Source organism: Sphaerodactylus townsendi, linkage group LG10 (genome assembly GCF_021028975.2).
Source record: "Sphaerodactylus townsendi isolate TG3544 linkage group LG10, MPM_Stown_v2.3, whole genome shotgun sequence".
NCBI lineage: Eukaryota > Metazoa > Chordata > Lepidosauria > Squamata > Sphaerodactylidae > Sphaerodactylus > Sphaerodactylus townsendi.
Window position 1 is genome coordinate 12,785,284 of NC_059434.1, and position 18,686 is coordinate 12,803,969.

The 18,686-nt window shown below is 44.6% G+C and overlaps 1 protein-coding gene across 5 annotated transcripts in view; it reads right to left on the minus strand.

The window, feature by feature from the left end:
* TBC1D1 (TBC1 domain family member 1) overlaps positions 1-10,401 on the minus strand; it is a 134,290-nt gene extending 123,889 nt beyond the window's left edge. Inside the window, exons 1-2 of one of the 5 annotated variants that reach the window (XM_048509575.1) lie at positions 10,032-10,401; positions 3,062-3,530 (exon numbers count right to left, since the gene is read on the minus strand). In XM_048509575.1, coding sequence (XP_048365532.1) covers positions 3,062-3,478 — 417 coding nt within the window. In that variant the 5' untranslated portion in view covers positions 3,479-3,530; positions 10,032-10,401. Of the gene's footprint in view, positions 1-3,061; positions 3,531-4,537; positions 4,681-8,468; positions 8,536-8,676; positions 8,692-10,031 lie in introns of those variants that run through there. The other 4 variants (XM_048509580.1, XM_048509579.1, XM_048509576.1 and 1 more) reach the window with 4 other exon arrangements.
* Positions 10,402-18,686: the final 8,285 nt, after the last annotated feature.

The window sequence follows — 18,686 nt, forward strand, 5'->3', positions numbered from 1 at the left end:
CCTGCTTTCTGGTAACAACCCTTGGACTTTGCCCCCCGGACCTGCTTTTTGGATTTGGATTTTGGATTGTGACGACCTGGTAGACTGGTGAGCTTGCTTACTGGTTCTCAGACTGAACTCTAACCAGTGCCTTGTCAGGTGCCTTAACAGACATGTCTGACCTGTATTTAATCTGCAGTAAATATCTATCAGCTGCACCCTGTCTTCTGTCCGTCCTTGACAGTCAGTCTGTGACAAGGGGGAAAGGGGCATATGGAAGGCATAACAGGACTTCTGGAAGTTGTAGTGTGTTTTTTTTATAAACATGCTCCCCCAGTCTCGCACAAGAAGAAGCTTCAGTGGGCAGGCACCTTTAACCCACCAAGACTTTTCTAGAGCCCACTGTATTTCTTTATTCAATGGACTACACTAATAGTTGAATATATTTTATGTGGTTGTAAGCCATCCAAAGTCCACCTGGGGAAGGGCAGTCTGGAAATTAAATCATCATCATCAACATCCCACCAGTTCAGAAATATTAAAATGTATACCATGTATCAATCCTGGCCTTTTTGTCCTAGCTTCAAGATAAGAAGCTCTCCTATACATCATGTGTTACGTGCTTTCCTGCTGGCATACGGGACCAACGGAAAGCCAGAAATTGCCTTATGAACATAAGTGCCTTGTAATTATCAGTTACGGTATCTTCACATGAGTCTATTGTTCAGCCAGGCCGGGACAACCTATGTGATCTTGCAAGAGATTTCCTCTGCACGCTTTGGGAATTAAATATCAAAGAAGACCAGTTCAATGGTATTTTAAAGATCAAAGCCTTAGGAAATGCTTGTTTTTTGGTTGAAGGAAGATGACCTGGCACTGAAACTGCTACAGAGCATATAGATTCATGGACTAAAGAGCAAGATGTGCCATGTAAAACTAAACTTCATTTTAAAATTAGCTACACTCAGGACCAGCATTACCTGAGTCAAAGGGTGATGAATGTTAAGCCTTTCCCCATTTTATTTTCCACATTGTATGTTTGCTTGAAGCACTAATTTTCCATTCCAAGCTTGTTAACCCGAGATAGAAAAGCAGGTATTCTACAAATTACATGTTCTGAACTATAGCTGAGGTCCAAAGGCTTGCTGTTTCTCCTTGAACAGCAGATCCATATTCACGGTGTCACAAACTGCTTCGGAAATTCCCCACATCTCCAAATATGGCAGCTGTTCAGAGAAACACAGACCCAAAACTCCCTCGGGAAGGCAGTGCAAGTTTCACATATTTTTTCCCCCTGAATCCTGGCCCATTCTTGCTTCAGGCTCTAAAGGCCACTTTTGACCACCTAGCAAGATATCTGCAACAGGATGAGACAGTCCAGTAAACAAAATAAAAATCTATCCATAAATATTTTTATTCTGCCCTTTTTCCAAGGAGCTATTAACGTCTGACTTTGCTTTTCAATGATTTTAGCACGTTCCTCCTAATCAGGATCATTCTTCACAAAAGCAATTTTTAGGCAAAGGGCTGCTACAAAGGACTGCTAAGGGACTCTTAAGGTTTCTTTTATCGTTGTATATGGATATCCAGGGGTAAATATTGAGTGTTTGTTATGTAAAGCCAAAGCATGAAGTGAAAAATCTTCATGTGACATCCAAAACAACCACAGAGAACACCCAAAACAAACATTCCCCTTTACTGCTTCATGATGAAAGGTTTTCTTCCTTAGGCGTTATAACACACTGTTTGCCGAACGAGTCAAGCGAGCAAATCCTGTCATTATTTTTTCACTGCACTGGACAAAATAAATTGGAGACAGGCGATAGTGATTACCCTTATGTTATCATTGTGCAGCTGCCAGGATCTGAAATAATTCTTCACGTTGCTATTATTATTGGGGGGGGGGGGGGGTTCCACAAATTATCAAGTCCAATTACTGTAAAGTGGCATTAAGAACCATAGTCCAACACTCCCAGAAGATGTCCTATCGCCTCAAAGGATCAGAAATGAACCAAAAATTTTGCAGATGAGTGCTGGAGGAGGACATGACTATATCAGAAGTGCTTCCTGTTCAGCTCTCTGCAGCATAGTTGCAGACAGTTAGCATGGTGTAGTGGTTAACGATAGGTGGACTCTAATCTGGGTTTGACTCCCCACTTCTTCACGTGAGTGGTGGACTCTTATCTGGTGAACTGGATTTGCTTCCCAGCTCCTACACATGAAGCCTACAGAGTGACCTTGGGCTACTCACAGCTCTCCAAACTCTCTCAACCTCACCTACCTCCCGAGGTGTCATTTGTGAGGAGAGGATGGGAAAGGAGTATGCAAGCCATTCTGAGGCTCCTTCCAGGAGAGAAAGGTGGGGTATAAGTCCAAACTCTTGTTCTTCTCACCCAGTGACATAGAGCTGCCATCCCCTGTACCATTGGGTACCCCAGAGCTGTGTTCATGCCCAGTTCCTTGGGCTTCTGTTATTCTATGCAGGCTAGCCAAAACCAGATTGTAAAGATATACTCATATTACAGATTTAATCCCTTCACTGGACATTACTTCTTCTCTACAAACTGTAATCCTAGGCTATGAGGGAGAATTAGCAGCCTAGAATTTGTACCACCCTCATCTGACTATAGTTTCCAGGATTCTTCACAGGAGGCCGCAAGAATTATAATGGCATAAAAAGGACAGACCCTTATACTGGAATCATAACAATTCTAGATCACTACTCTATGGCAGACTTCTCAACAACAAGCCCACAGTGTGTATTTATTTATATCCCACCACCTTTCCCCATGGCTCAAGGTGACTTGCAAATCACAATTTAAAATATGCAAAAGAGAACCTTAAACACACAGAATAAATATCCCTAAGTTCTCCGATGGGGTGAGTGGGGGCTCCACATCTTTAAGTGATGCTGAAAATCAATTCCTCGCAGTTTCCCTGCTCTCACAAACTGTTTGACATCAAGGATCTCTGGCGACGCCATTAAAATGTACAAAAATCTCTGCCCCACAGGAATCATACACCTGCTGGGGGAAGAGCACTGGGGCACAATCGGAGATAGTCTTAAAAACATTTCACTTACTTCTGTTTGATCACCAGCCTTGAATACATAACAAATACTTTGCTGATCTACTGCTCCATCTTTTATTAAGCAAGCAAAATAGCTTGAATCTTGGCTGTTGTGGATCAGTTTGTGGACATGCTGCGGCTTGTACTCAAACAAGCTGCAACAGATCAGAGGATCCCACAGCTGGCTTTCTCCTGTATCGGCCTCACACCGCAACCTGGCCGGTGAGACATAAAGCCGGACTTGACTGGTGCCAGGTTCTTCTTTCGAGGACTGTATGCTCAGTTGCCGGATCTCTGCCACAATCCAAGGGAGCACAGCCATAGTGGTCAGAGAGTGCACCGGCAGAGAGCCCACTAGCTGAAGACTGAAGTCTACTGAGCCATCACCGGACGTTTGAGGATTTTTAACTTTGAATGATATGGGATCCATTGTTGAGACATCAAGGGCGAGGAAACCAATTTAATTAGGGAAGCTTGACATTCTGAAACAAAAGAACACAACAAATTTACACTAATGTAAACATTGCCTCTTTTAAAATTGTGCCATTAATCAGAAATACTTAAGAAGAAGAAGAAGAAGAGTTTGGATTTATATCCCCCCTTTCTCTCCTGCAGGAGACTCAAAGGGGCTTACAATCTCCTTGACCTTCCCCCCTCACAACAAACACCCTGTGAGGTGGGTGGGGCTGAGGGAGCTCCAAGAAGCTGTGACTAGCCCAAGGTCACCCAGCTGGCATGTGTGGGAGTGTACAGGCTAATCTGAATTCCCCAGATAAGCCTCCACAGCTCAGGCAGTAGAGCAGGGAATCAAACCCGGTTCCTCCAGATTAGATACACGAGATACATAAGCACATTACGCCCCAGCAAAATCTTTTCTTCTTTATTTGGTTCACCTGATTTTGCTGCTTTTTGAACTCCAAGGAGGAGATGGTTTTTTTACAAATATTAGAATGCAAGTAAGTAATGAAAGACCCAAGAATTACAATACCAGAAAAAACAAGCATGTCCATGAACCATAACACTTACAGAAATGCTTTGAGTAATTGGCTATATGGAAAAAAAACAGACCATAGGAAACCATATCAAAATACTCAAAAGTTTTCAGAGACAGTGTGCATAACTTGAACTCTGCAGCGTCCGTGGCCTCAGTTACTCATCTATAGCAAGGCTTTGAGTATGCTTTGGTTGTTCGCATCCAGCCTTCTTGCTATTCTAATTCTTCCACTACTACCATCTACTAACACCACAGTACCAGGCTAGCTGCTGTACAACATTCAAAGGTGCCAAGATTTCTGGGCTGAGAGATTACACGCGGAACTGAATAAAAAGTTTGATGATGGGGTTCAGAACATAAAATAGGTGAAGCCAAGGGAGTCCAGCTGAGGGATCTGAAGGAAAAGGGGAGTTAGTTCAATGAATTATGGGGAAAAGCTATCCCTGGAGGAGAGGCAACAGGGTAGAATGCACACCGGATGGGGCAGGCACGCACCTGGCACACATGAAGCAGGTACATCAGACCATTTTCTCAGCACGTGGGGCTGTCTCTTTATCCAAGGGACTGAGGCAAATTGTTGTGGCACTGGCCGTACCACTGGGGATCAGGTTACTGATGTGTCTGGCCAAGTACGGTGGGCATCTCCCCGCCTCTTTTATTTGCTGCCACAGCAGCATCTTCACAGGTAATCCATGAGGGTTTTTTGATACTCTGGGCAAAACAGTGACCTGACAAGTGGGCTAGACAGCAGAGGAAAAAGAATAAAGAGAAAATGGGTAGGGCCAGGTGGAGGAAGAACATTTCTGGAGGGACACCTCAAATTACAGATCAAGAGCTTCAAGCAAATGCAGGAAAAAGCCAGTGCTTAGAAGGAAGATTTACATTATCACACAGATGGAGAAAGAACTTTGAGGCAGAGGCCAAAATGACAGAAAAACAGATCAGGAGGAAAACCTATACCATACAGATTAAATGACCTGGACGTGGTCAGTGGTCATACCCGTAAGCATATTTTAATAATCATGCTAGGAAAAGGTTGAAGGAAGCAGGAAAAGAGGAAGGCCCAACATGAGATAGATTGACTCAATCAAGGAAGCCGCAGCCCTCAGTATGCAAGACCTGAGCAAGGCTGTAAACCATAGGATGTTGGGAGGACACTGATTCATAGGGCTGCCATGAGTCAGAGGTGACTTGACCGCACTTAACACACACAGTAACATTCTAAATGTCCCCGTAGAGCTCCCTGCAAACAGAAGGGCAGCACAAAAAGCAAAGGGTTAGGTTAAGACCTCATTCTGCAGTGTGCCACTTTTCTTTTTCAGGGAAATCATTTGTTAGAAATGCTCCAGAAATATTTTCTATTCAAGCTAAATTAGACCACTAGCAATCCATGCATCTAGAAGGTAACCCCATTGTGGTGTAGTGGTTAAGAGCAGGTGGATTCTAATCTGGAGAACAGGGTTGGATCCCCCACTCCTCCACCTGAGTATCAGAGGCTTATCTGTTGAACCAGATGTGTTTCCACACTCTTACATTCCTGCTGGGTGACCTTGGGCTAGTCACAGTTCTTCGGAGCTCTCTCAGCCCCACCTACCTCACAAGGTGTCTGTTGGAGGGAGAGGAAGGGAAAGGAGTTTGTAAGCCACCTTGAGTCTCCTTACAGGAGAGAAAGGTGGGGTATAAATCCAAACTCTTCTTCTAAAAAGGTGATATCTAATACTGTATGGAGCACATTACTTTTCTGGCCTATTATTTTTACCATAGTTTGACATAATGAAAGGTTATGTGCTCTGAATATTTTCTCTAATTTTTACACATAGTGGCTCATGAGCATATTAATACCACTGAGCATAACCGTCAGCAGTTCATAGCCCTTTGACCTCTAAAAAGGCAGCAAGAGCATCCTTCCCCGCATTCTGAACAGTAATGTTGCTTTCAATCTCCTGGGCTTAGCTACAATCATAAATCTCACCATCTGTACTGCAGTGGGTCCCAAAAGCAATAGCTTAGAAGTATTAGCCTCTTTCCTAAATGGCATGCAGCACACAGGCATACAATCTCTTTTAAGACTGCACTAAAATGGGACACATGCTTTCAGATATGCATACAACAGCTTGGACAGGAAGAGGTCCTCCATTTAAAAGCAGTGAGAGCATTTTAAAGAGTAATTTGCAAGACTTGGAGTTCAAATTTACTTCATTTATATGCTGATTTTTCTCCACCCCAACTGAGGACCCAAAACAGCCCGCATCATTCTCTTCTCCATTTGGTTCTTCTCACAGAACCCTATGAGGTATGTTACGCTGAGAGTATGTAATTGGCCCAAGGTCAACCAGCTAGCTTCCATGGCAAAGTGGGAATTGGATCACCCAGATTCTAGACCAACATTCTAACTATAGAAGATGTAAATTTAGCTTGCTAATTGCACCCTTTACTTGTTAACAGACAATGGTTATTTCCCCCACCCTGGACACTCCAACAGGTATAGATACCACACAGCACTTGCTTTCCTATTATCAGATCCTCTGAAGATGCCAGTTACAGATGCAGGCGAAACGTCAGGAGAGAATGCTGCTAGAACACGGCCATACAGCCCGGAAACCACACAGCACCCCAGTGATTCCGGCCGTGAAAGCCTTCGTCAATACATTCTAACTATAGTTACAGTATATGTTTCAGTACCTCCATGGGGAAAAGAAATAACCTAAAAACCACAGTGCCTTCTAGTTTGTTTTTACTGGTTAAGTACCCACGGTTTTGACAGTTTCCAGTAACAAGGCGATTTTTAATCGCCCAAGTCAGCTCATCTTTCATGCATAGGCCCCCATAACCCTCAATGTCCTCCTATCTCCGTGATACTTTCTCCATCTTTCCTCCTTCTTCTTCCCATTATTCCACAAATAACCCAAACTCTCTGGAGCAGATCAGTCTCAAAAACAGAGTATCTTGTGCTACGTATTAAATGAATCTGCATATCTTACTCTGAGCCCAGACTGAAGTTCATAACTGCAACTTCCTACTCCCAAAACATCCTACTCCTGCAGTGTAAGTGAACATCAAAGAAAAATTTGCTGTCAGTGTAAACATGGCTGACGATTGCCTTTTGGAGGAGTCTCCACCAGAAAACATCACACCCATCAAGGGCTGCACGTTTATAATTATCATCACTCACATAATAGTTGTCTTAAATAGGAACAAACAGTTTATTAGAGGGCAGCAAGTATCACCATGCAATGAAAAGAAAACTGTCCCCCAGTCACATGGGTTATGCCAAAATTGTTTCTGCTTCCATCACCACTACCACAGGTGACCTTACATCATCACTGCTAAACTGCAGCAAAGCCCCCCGGGCTGAAATGTTATCCTTGGCTCTGCAACACTGAATGGTAAAGTGATCCTCTATCACTGTCTCCCAAGAGAGAAGGGGGTCATCTCACAAAAACAACATGCAGGTACAGCGTGTTGTTATTAGCAAAGCAGTACCCTCCCTTCTAAAAGTTTACAGTGGTGCAAACCAGAGCTTACAAAATGAGTTTGATGCAGCATTTGAAGCTCAATGTTGAATCTGCCAATTTAATCAATGGTATGCCTCTGCTTGCTAGAAATGGGGCAAAGCGTCATACACACACAGCAGCTCAATAGTATCTACCTCACAGGGTGTTTGTTGTGAGGGGGGAAGGGCAAGGAGATTGTCAGTCCCTTTGAGTCTCCTGCAGGAGAGAAAGGGGGGATATAAATCCAAACTCTTCTTCTTCTTGACTTTTATACAATAGCTACACAATTTAAAAAAACACCCCCTCAGATGCCAGGTTATTATCATCCATTATAATATTATCATCCATTATAATATTTTGATAATTGATTTTTAATGGTTGAAAGTATCTTTAGGAGGCAGTTTAGAACTGCAAAGCAGGGGACACAAAAACACAGTGTGTGTATGTATACACATGGATATACATATCCATGGAACTTCAATCGAATCCTAAACACCTCAGTAACCTGCTCTGCTTGCCTCAAGGGATAAGCAACAATGTAGAGAAACTGACAAGACGGCAGACAAGTACGTAGAACATACATAGAACACCTCATTCCTTAATACCCAACACCTTTTCTAGAAGTTGGTGCAAGAGTTTTTTTAATCCATCTTCAGTTACATTATGCAAAAGTTCATGAGTAGAAATGTACAGTGCAAGCAAGCAGCATCAACCCTTAACATATTCCTCTGTGGCAACTACAGCAGATCACAAGCAGGCAAAGTGGGAACCAGGCATCCGCCTTCAAAAGAGACGGGTATTTGGATAAGTACTGTTCTCAGTGCCAATGGAAATTAAGCCTAAGGCTACCATGCTATGCAACTTTACCCAGCAGCAGGGCTCCCTGAAGAGAGAAAGACTCTTTACAGAACTGCATGCCTTGATAGTATTACCTTCTCCTTCTCACTGTGAAGATGCACCTGATGAAAGGGGTTTCTGGTCTGTGAAAGCTCTTGCCAGAACAGCCTCTTGCTAGCATTTAAAGCGCAACAGAACTCTTTAACAGCTTTTGCCACAACACAGCTGCTTCTCTGGAACCAGTTCCTCCAATTCTAGTGCAACCCTCCTCAGAGTTACTAAAGCATAAATCTCAGTAATCACCTGCTGTGAAAATTTGGATTGTAGGCTTCTCCTGGGTAAACACTGTAAAAAAACAGCAGCGTATATTAAAGTAACAGTGCACCCCTAAGCACGGTTGCACCCTTTTAAATCTACCATAGGCCGGGAAGGTGCAATTCTACTTAGGACAGGATTTGAGTCAATTTACTCAATACGCAGTCTTGTCACCACCACTGCTCTGCAGCAGCAGTCTCTGGTCACAAAGCCAAAAGTGTCAAAACCCGCACCTGACTGGAATTTGTAAGGAATTTGTTCTGGATGCCTTAAAAAAGAAGATACCTTTCAGATAGCTGGAGGACTGAGCTTCACTTTCAGTGGAGCTTATCAGAAAGTTACAGACATCCAAGAAGCTAGGAAGTTCTTCAAGAAGAACAAAAAGGACTTTTAGACAATCTGAAAGTGCTATTCTCGTTCTTTGTTGCTCTCTTTTTCTATATTAGATAGAGGGTAATGTAACACCAAGGCTTTAAGTTGAAATTGATACAGAGATGGCTATACGATGGGTGGAGAGTAAACAGAGAGTCTATAGATGGGTAAGGGCTACAGATACTAGTGCAAGTAGGTAAGTAAAGGCTTGATACTGTACTAGGGTATACAAAAGGTTAAGTAAGAGGCAGAGGCAGCAAAGAAAAGAATAATAAGAGCCAGTTTAAGAATAGATACAATTTTCCGTGCAAGCAGCAACAGAACTTCATCATGGTCTTTACCTATAGGGCTTTTGACCACAGTTCTCATATTTTTAATGATTCCAGGACAGATTTGATGGGTTTATTTCCTTTTTTTCTTTTAATAATATTGTATTTTGGAGTTTTATAACTTAATTTTAAGTGATCTGTGTGCTGTTAATACTTATGTGATGCCAATAAAGGCTATAGAATGGAATAGATATGATCAGATATTAGTAGTACTGTAATAATGATGAGATATTAGTAATTAGTAATAATGATCACATATAAGTAATTAGTAATATGAAGTGAAGGCAAGAGGGGAGCCATTCCATTTCTCTTTTTTCTTCTGATCTTTTATCTAAATTTCACTGCATGGGATACTGGAAAGTTGCGGGGGGGGGGGGGTGAGGCTGGCTTCCACCCATTCAAACGTTACTGTCCTTTCGGCAGGGTGGCTGGTTCGCCCCCTTGTGCTGCAGTATCAAAAGTATTTTAAAATTACAGAAAAGACCACAACCAGGAATCCCACTCACCCCTCGCAGACTAACCCAGTGCCTTCCTGCCAGCATAAACTTTGGCTCACTTCATCAGGTGCAAGAAAGCACGCGCCTCCGCGAGGCAGATGTGCTTCTACTACTAGCCCAAAAAAAGGAAAGGAAAGCCACTCACCCAGCCCACACACCCAGGATGTGTGCAGCAGCAGCAGCAGCACCCTTGCAAGGAAGCTCTGCAGGCCAAGCTGCCTGCCCGGGCGGGCGATGGCCGAGGAGGGAAAGGCGCACAGCCAGACTCCGGGTCCCCCCGCTGGGAAATCGGTGCTGCTGCCTCTCTTCCCCCTCCTCCCGGGGCTCCGTTTAGGACGTGACCGGCTCAGGGGGGAGAAGAGCCGCTCGTCCGAGCCCGCCCCAGGGAGCGCCCGCGGGTCCCTCGGGGGTCATCCCGCCTCTCCCTGAGGGAGGGGACGGACAGGGCGGACCAGCCGCTGCCGCGAGTCCCTCCGCACACAGCAGCCGCCCTCCGCCGCCGTACCTGCTGCCGGCTTCCGCCTCGCCAAAGGAGGAGGAGACCAAAGGGCAGCCGCCGGCAGGGCAGGAGAGGCGGTCCCCGGGGAGCGGGGCCGTCAAAGCGGCCTTTCTGGGACGGGGGAGAAGAAGACGGCCGTTGAAATGGCCCTTCTGTGGAATAGGTGGCCTTTCTGTGAGGGAGGAGAATGAAACAGCCGGTCTTCCTGTGAGGGGAAGCAGCAGACCGGTGGGGGGGGGGCGGGGGGCGGGGGGCGAGGTTGTGTGAGAGGAGCGGTAAAAATAGCCGCCGGCCGGTCTCCGTGGCGGAACCGGGAGCGAGAGGGGGGCGCCCCGCCTGAGGCGAAGGCTGAGGAGGACAGGCAAGGCCGTCACGCGGCTTCTTCACCGCTCGCGTCCCCCCTCACGAGCACGACCGCAGCCGGTCATGACGCGGCGCTGGGGAGCTCCGACTGGTTATGGGCCAAGGAGGGCAGCTGCACTGCAGGGTCTGCCGCCGCTCCTCGTGTGGGAGACATTTCCCCCCCCACCGGCCTCTTCTGTCCCGAGGTGCGGAAATCACTATACCGCCACCATATAATCACACACGTGTCTTTTGCTTCCACCTGCCAGACGTGACGCCCACCCTCGGGCAGTGGTCGAGTGGAGCTCCCACAGGGTCCAAGGGCAGAAGAGAGCCTTCAGCCTTTCACTGTCCTCCCCCCCCCGCCCCCCACGCAATCCTCCACTCGAGGGGGCTTTTGTTCAGTTTGCTGCACCCCTTTGGGCTATCAGGTTGACTTGTGTCGTTTCATGACTGGCACGTGCGAACCAGTCCTTGGCGTGTCGTGTCAGCCTGGCATCCGGGAGACTTGGATACACTATGTGTCATAAAAGTTCGCTGAGTGACCTTGGGCCGTTCGCTGTCGCTCATCTGAACCTACCTCACAGGGTTAGTGTTATGAGGATAAAATGGAAGAGAAGTTGGTGCAATCCACTTTGGGGTCCACCCGGAAACAAAAATTGGGTATTTAGAAAAATAAGTATCAGAGCTGATAGTGGGATTGTAACATTCCTACGCTGAACAAGGCTACACACAGGAATGAAAGTTACTTAAGTTTCTCTGTTTGTTTGTTTGTTTGTGAATGTGTGTGTGTGTGTGTGTTGAAACAGAAAGCAAACATTTTGTAACACTTCCTTACTAGTAATGCATACTAGCCTGGATCATTTTGCTTTTACTTATCCCTATACTGGCTGTTCATCTATTTCCAAGTATAAGTCAAAATTCTGCTTACCGGTATCTTTACATTTTGGGGCGTAGGTACTTGAAGGTACTCAAACTGTTTATCTCTCCAGTTAAGATCTTCCTCACAAGCCATACTCTCTCTTTGTGCCTTTGCCTGCAGAGGTGAGGCAACCAGAGATAGGGCTTTTTTGGTGGTTGCCCCTGAAACCTCACATGTAAAAGGGCTCCCCTTTATGGCTCATCCTTTCTCATTTAGCACCAAACAGTACTGTTTAATTTAGCTTTTTAACTCAGAAGTTCCATCTGTTAAAGATGTGTTGTTCTTGGTTTCTAGTTTGAGTATTGTTTTACAAAGATCATTTCTAAACTGCTGTACATTGCTTTACATTGTTTTTAGACTATAGCTTATAATGCAGTTGTTTCATATTATACTGTTTTACTTTGTGAACCACCATGAGCAGATCTTGGCATTTCAATTTTCTAAATAAAAAAGTCCCTTCAGCCACAGCTGTAAGGAGGTACAAGTGAACTGTCAAATTGTTTTTATAATGATCCTTCTATCAAACGTTTGTGAACTGTGTGAGAAGCAAGATCTAGAGATCACTCCTAACAATCATAGTTTTGGCCCTGCATATTACTCAGTGATTGTAGCCTTGTGAAAACTTGGAAGTCTTATAGAAAAAGCAGGTGCAAGATGATGTAAAGATTCGTTTGAGCCAACATGCACTTTCATGGTTTTATCTGAAAGCCCCTGTTTTCTCCCCAAATCTTTTGAATAAAGGCTGCTCTCAACATTTGACTACAGGTGCTGAGTAATCATGGATACGCAGGCATGAACTAGCACTAAGGCCGCACCCATGTACTCCTTGATGATGTGCTATAGAAATCATTTGCAACTGGATTTTCCTGTGCAGATAAGTCAAGCCAGGAGGCGAGAGATTGCTATAGCGTAATATCAGCACAATGCCTGATGGTAATGTGTTGATTCTTCTTAAGCTTAAGCTACCTCTTTCTACATGTTGCAAACTGTTACGTTCAAAACATGTGGCATGCATATGGCTCACCATATACAAGGGACTGAATGTGTGAATGTTACATTACTGTTGGATGCTCCAACAGTAGTCTATTGCTGTTAGGAAATGTTTGCATTTTGAAGTCTTACAGCCTATGCTGAACCTTAACTCTGCCTACAATTATTCAGTTTCACTTCAGTTGGGCATGGCAGCTGGGAGTTCTGCTTCAGTGTATGCTTCCTCTAAGTGGGACAGCCCTCAGAATAGTTTCCTAACCGGCTCCAACTTGGTGTGGTTGAGAAAGAGTTGAGGAACTACCACAGTAGGAGATTGAAGTTAAGAAGGAAATCATCGGCAAGACCCAGGGAGCTGGTCAGCCCATATGATTTTTTTCACATCATGTTTGAGTTGGGGTGGGGTGATATAAGCAGAGGATCTGACAGGGTATCTTTGTCAGGAGGTGTGGAGAAATGGCTCCTCCTTCCCCCTTTCTTTTTGTATTCTCTCCTGCCCTTCTTCAATCAGGTATCATAGATTTGGAGCACTTAGAAATTCCAGAGAAACATCAGGAAGAGCTACCTGACCTAGGGGGAAAAGATATCTTGACCCAGCCAGCCTGACCAGATCAAAAGAGGGTTGGGTCAGGGAACTGGTAAAACTCTGGGAAGAGAGGGTCAAGGTCTCGTCTCTCTTTTTCTGCTGGGTCACTGAAGGGAGCAGACCTCTTGCCGGGGCTGTGAAGGGAGCAGCCGTTTTTGAACCATGTGCTCATCCAGGGAGCTCACTCAGCCTGCCAGGTAATTAGAACTCTTTGAGAATTGCAGCCTTTTAAGCTTTAAGGACCTACTCCCGTGGTGACGAACCTTTGGCACTCCAGATGATATGGACTACAATTCCCATCAGCCCACTCCAGTATGGCCAATTGGCCATGCTGGCAGGGGCTGATGGGAATTGTAGTCCATAACATCTGGAGTGCAAAGGTTCGCCACCACTGACCTACTTTATTTTCAGCAACTGCAAGGGTATGTTTAGGGACAGAGGATTTGCGTTTATATCTCCTTTGTTTTGGAAACCCTTGTTCAACCTCTGATCTGCCCTGTGGAACCCAGGAGAAGGGAACCAAGGGAGACTGAGGCTAGGCCTCAAGGTTGGAAAGGAAGTTGGGGAGCCCTGATCTTCCCCAGCAGGCAGTTCCTCAAACAGTTAGGTGTTGGCAGCGGTTTACCCAGAGAGAAAGCTAACCCTCCCCAGGAAAAGTTGACAACTTCTGGGAGAGGCTTGGGAGCGGAATAGGGCCTGCCAGGCAAAGCAAGCGCGTTCCGCCACTATTTGGTGGCAGTGGTGGGATAAGGACAAACAGAGAACTGGTATTTTGGAATTGGGCAAACACACCACAGAGAGAGAGACTTGGGAGCAGAATAGGGCCTGCCAGGCAAAACAAGCCCGTTCCACCACAGGAGGCAACAGCCCCTAATGGTCTGGAGTCACCCGTGGTTGTGGATGCCAGGGCCTGGATACCCGTGCCACCTCCTCCTGCTGTCAAATCTGCCAGTATCTATTTCTAAAGCCATACCATTATCATTGCTAAAGTTATAGCCATGTGAAAGAAAAGGTCTGCAGGTCTCATTCCCCAAATACGATTATGCTGAGTTGCAACACGTCAATTTATGTGTCCCATTCAAAAGACTTTTTGTGTGTGTGCGAGCCAAGCACAACACGAACTGGACCATACGGATCCAAGAAAATTGGATCCCAATTGCTGCAGCTGTAGAAGAAAGAGCAACCTCCAGTTTTATTCTTGCTGTCAACATATTTTCCACAGTCATGACTCAGGTTGTTGGGTGTTCTTTAATCTTCCCCAGGTCCCTTATTCAAAACCATTAGCCATCATCCCTCTGCTGTGGATGAGCTGTGACTTCTCCATTTTGCATGAGGTAACTATGTTTAGTGGCTCTGTGTCATAACCTTGCAGATGCTTTGCTTTTTGGCATTTAAAAACATTAAACTATGCCCTTCAGCAGAGCATGGATCTCTAACAGGTCCCCACCTCAAAATTCATGGCTGTAACTTTGAAAGCTGAGCCCTTTAACTCCATTTCTTTCAGAACTGAACTAGGACAAAACAAGCTCAGAACAGTGCATGAATTACAAGGATGAGAGACATTTGCTCGATATTAATTCCTACAACAGGTGTTAGACAACAAAGAGAATATTATTTGCAACCACAAGAGACAACTTGCCAGCTCATATTAGCTGTGAAGGTGCCAGAGGCTATGTGTTATGGGAATTGCACAAGACATATTTCTCCATCAGCTGGAGAAGGCAATCATACTGAACCTCTCTCAAATGGCTGTTAATGGCAACACATTGCTAATAAGAATTCATACTACCTCTTATCTCAACCCCCAAATGTCTTCCACTGACAGGACCACGTCTAAGCAGATTTTCTTGAACACAAACAAAAACCTCCTGGTTAAAGAACATAAGAACAAGCCAGCTGGATCAGACCAAAGTCCATCTAGTCCAGCTCTCTGCTACTCGCTACTCTGCTACTCGCAGTGGCCCACCAGGTGCCTTTGGGAGCTAAAGTTTATGTATGCGCTAACCAACACTTTCAGACAGCCACAGTTTTTTGTTTGTTCTGGCTGCTTCCCCGCACCACCTGAAAGCCCTCTAGAGGCGGCACAGTGATGCCATTCCGGGCCATTTCAGGCTTCCCGAAGAACTGCATGCTCAAGGAAGGGTACCATAACATCCACATTATTAAAGATGCTTTGAAATGCAAGCTTCTCGCTTCTGTCTTCAGAAACAGATCAGAAGTCTTTTGAAAAAGCTTTCTGAAAAAGTTGGTACGGTGTTGCGCAGAAAACCATAAGGTTGGATTGGAATCGATGAGAGCAGAGTTATGATCACAAATATGACATTAAGCAGAGTGGGTGACCTTGGATCAATCTTTTAGCCCAACCTATTTAACAGGGTTGTTGTAAGGATAACTTGTGTGGCAGTGGAAAGGCACTCTAGAAGCTCTGGAAAGAAAGGCCAGCATTTAAAAGAGATACTGGTGTACCACTTTGAACTATGTAGGTTGTCAGACTCTCAAATGTGGAAATAACAGAGACCGTAGGAAAGTCCAAAAGCAGTTTATTCCAGGTGATACGAAGAGTAACAATGGACTTATATCCTTTAACCCCCCCCCCCGTTTCGCCCCACACCAAATGTCCACTACAGTTTCTACTGCAAAGCTACAAAGAACCTGGGAACCTTTCACACCTCTTTGAAGATGGGCTGGCGCCAGGAGATTGCTAGGAAGGGAAGAGGGAGACAGGAAAACAATTGCAAATCACACACAGCAAGACATGCAGATACTGACAGGCATGGTCCTGACATCGGTAACATAGCCACAGTATACTAGCTCCACCACTGTTCTCATCTGCCATGCAAATGGCAGCAGGGGATTAAATTAAATTAAAATTGGATGGGGTTAAATTGCCTGGAAGTTACAAATGCTGTCAGTGAAGTTAGGGTTGTCAACTATATGGAGAAAAGAAGCCCTTCCCCTGTAACAGAAGTGTAGCGCGCCCTGTGACGCAGAGGGGTAAGCTACAGTACTGCAGTCAAAGCTCTGCTCACGACCTGAGTTGAATCCCAGCAGAAATTGGTTTCAGTAGTCTGCTCAAGGTTGATTCAGCCTTCCATCCTTCTGAGGTTGGTAAAACGTATACCCAGCTTGCGAAGAGTAAAGTGTAGATGACTGGGGAAAGCAATGGCAAAACACCCTGAAAACATAGCCTGCCTAGAAACCATCATGATGTGATGTCATTCTATTGGTCAGTAACAACCTGGTGCTTGCACAGGGGACTACCTTAATCTTTAATAGGCTGTTATTTGCTGTTATATGCCTGCTGTTGTTCCCTTCCTCCATGCCATGAAAAGCTTCAGAGACCCATTTCTGTACATTAACCCTCTATTAAAAGGGTTCTTCAGACATTCTTCTCCAGGCCCAGTAGCAAGCCTAAGTGGATTAACAGAAGATTCATCGTTGACCCTCCCTCGGTGTAGTTACTATTAGGTGTATAGGAATTGTCAGTGAATTAGTTAGTTCCTTTGTATTTAGTCAGGGATTGTAGTCTTCTCCTCTTCTGTTAGTAGGAGTAGTGTAGGAACTAGATACTTGAATAAGGTTCTTCTTGCAGCAGTTATAGGGTAGTTTAGCTTTCAGGGTAGTTTTAGTATTGGAAATGTTTATATTGTATTGCTATGCTTTATATTGTATTGCTATTGTTCGCCTTGTTGCTTTAACTAGTTATTGGTTATATATTGTCATGAAGTTTATATTGCATATTGATGCGTTGATAACATTGTTGAGATGTATCAATATAATTCTATTGGTTGTTGTATTGCTACTGTGATGTTGTTAATCTACTGATTCACTGTATGTGTTACTTTATTTTAAAGTACTAGATATTATATGGATTTCGCTGTATCTTATTGTTAATGCTGCTGTTTAGGTCTTAGAAGGCTGATATTACAGCCTCTAATATTAAGTCGCCATCTGAGGTTATTTAGTTATATGTATTTTACTATTGTTACGGTATATCTTTGTTATATTGCTGAAATGTATGGCTTATCGTGGTGTTAGCCGCTCTGAGCCCCTCGGGGATAGGGCGGGGAAAAATATAATTGAAATGAAATGTATGTTACGATTACCCCATTTATCTGATTCAAACACCATTACAAAGGAATTCAGTATTTGCATTAGTCATCACTTTGCTTAGTCAGCTGTAGTCACTTTGCTTTGCATAGAGCAGTGATGGCGAACCTTTTCGAGACCGAGTGCCCAAATTGCAACCCAAAACCCACTTATTTATTGCAAAGTGCCAACACAGCAATTTAACCTGAATAACCCCCTTGAGTAGGGGCCAGCCTGCTGTAGCCTCCAGCAAGTCCCACAGGCGCCACTCTGTGCCTCTCTAGCATCTCTGCCACCTCTGCCCCCCCCCCCCCCGGGGATACAGCCACTTGGAGCACAGGCACCAGGATCGCCAGCCTCCCTGCTTGCTGAGGTGCACGCACATCAACTCCAGCGGCCCAGGCCAGCCTAGATGTGTGTGTGTGTGTGGGGGGGAATTCCCTCCCACATGACAAACTCTGTGCGCGCATGCCCACAGAGAGGCCTCTGAGTGCCACCTCTGGCACCCGTGCCATAGGTTCGCCACCACTGTCGTAGAGAATACTTTAGACCCAACTGGTACATATTACAGAAGAATGTTACTGACCTGGATTTATTACAAGTTTATGTTGCTGTTACAGACACTAGTGTTTTTGAGACTGGTACAAAGCAAAACCCAAAAGTCATCAAAACAAAACCATCCATAATCCTCTAACCAGTTAACACCTTTTATGGCAACACATACACCACAGAGAACTACTGTAACAGGTGGGACAGGAGATCAAAGAGAGAATGGTTCTTTTATTGGATTAGGGGAAGTTCATGGCAGCAGGCTTCATGGTACATGTACCCTTATCACCGTTTTTTAAAATCTACTTGTTGAGACAGCAGAATTTTCATGCCTTTTTCATGGTGTACAGCCTTATGACATAATAAAACAGAATCTGGAATAATAGCATAATTGTCGCAAATGCCAAACTTAAGCGTTGCTTGATCATAAAAGGAACAGTTGCTAGTATCTGTTTTCCATCATAAAAGCTGCATTACTAATAAGTCTGCTAGACTGAAAAAGCAAACCAACCCCCTTCTTAAACACTTGCTTGAAGCACAACATGTCTGGAAACTTTCTCCTTTGCTTCAGTGGGCTTTGGATCAAGCCAAATTCTTTTCTTGTGACGTGTTTATTTTTCCAGCTCTATTTTTGTGTTGTAAAAGCCGTGACTATATACAGAGACCAAATGTTGTGTATGCTTTGTGGGAATATATAAGGCCAGTATTAATTTATAGTCTTAAGTGAGAGAGATCAGATAACAAATACAGTCTAGAAGTTCAACTGACCTTGTAAGAGTAGGTCATAGCCTTTCTTTTCTTTTTTTTAACACCCTCCATGACTGAA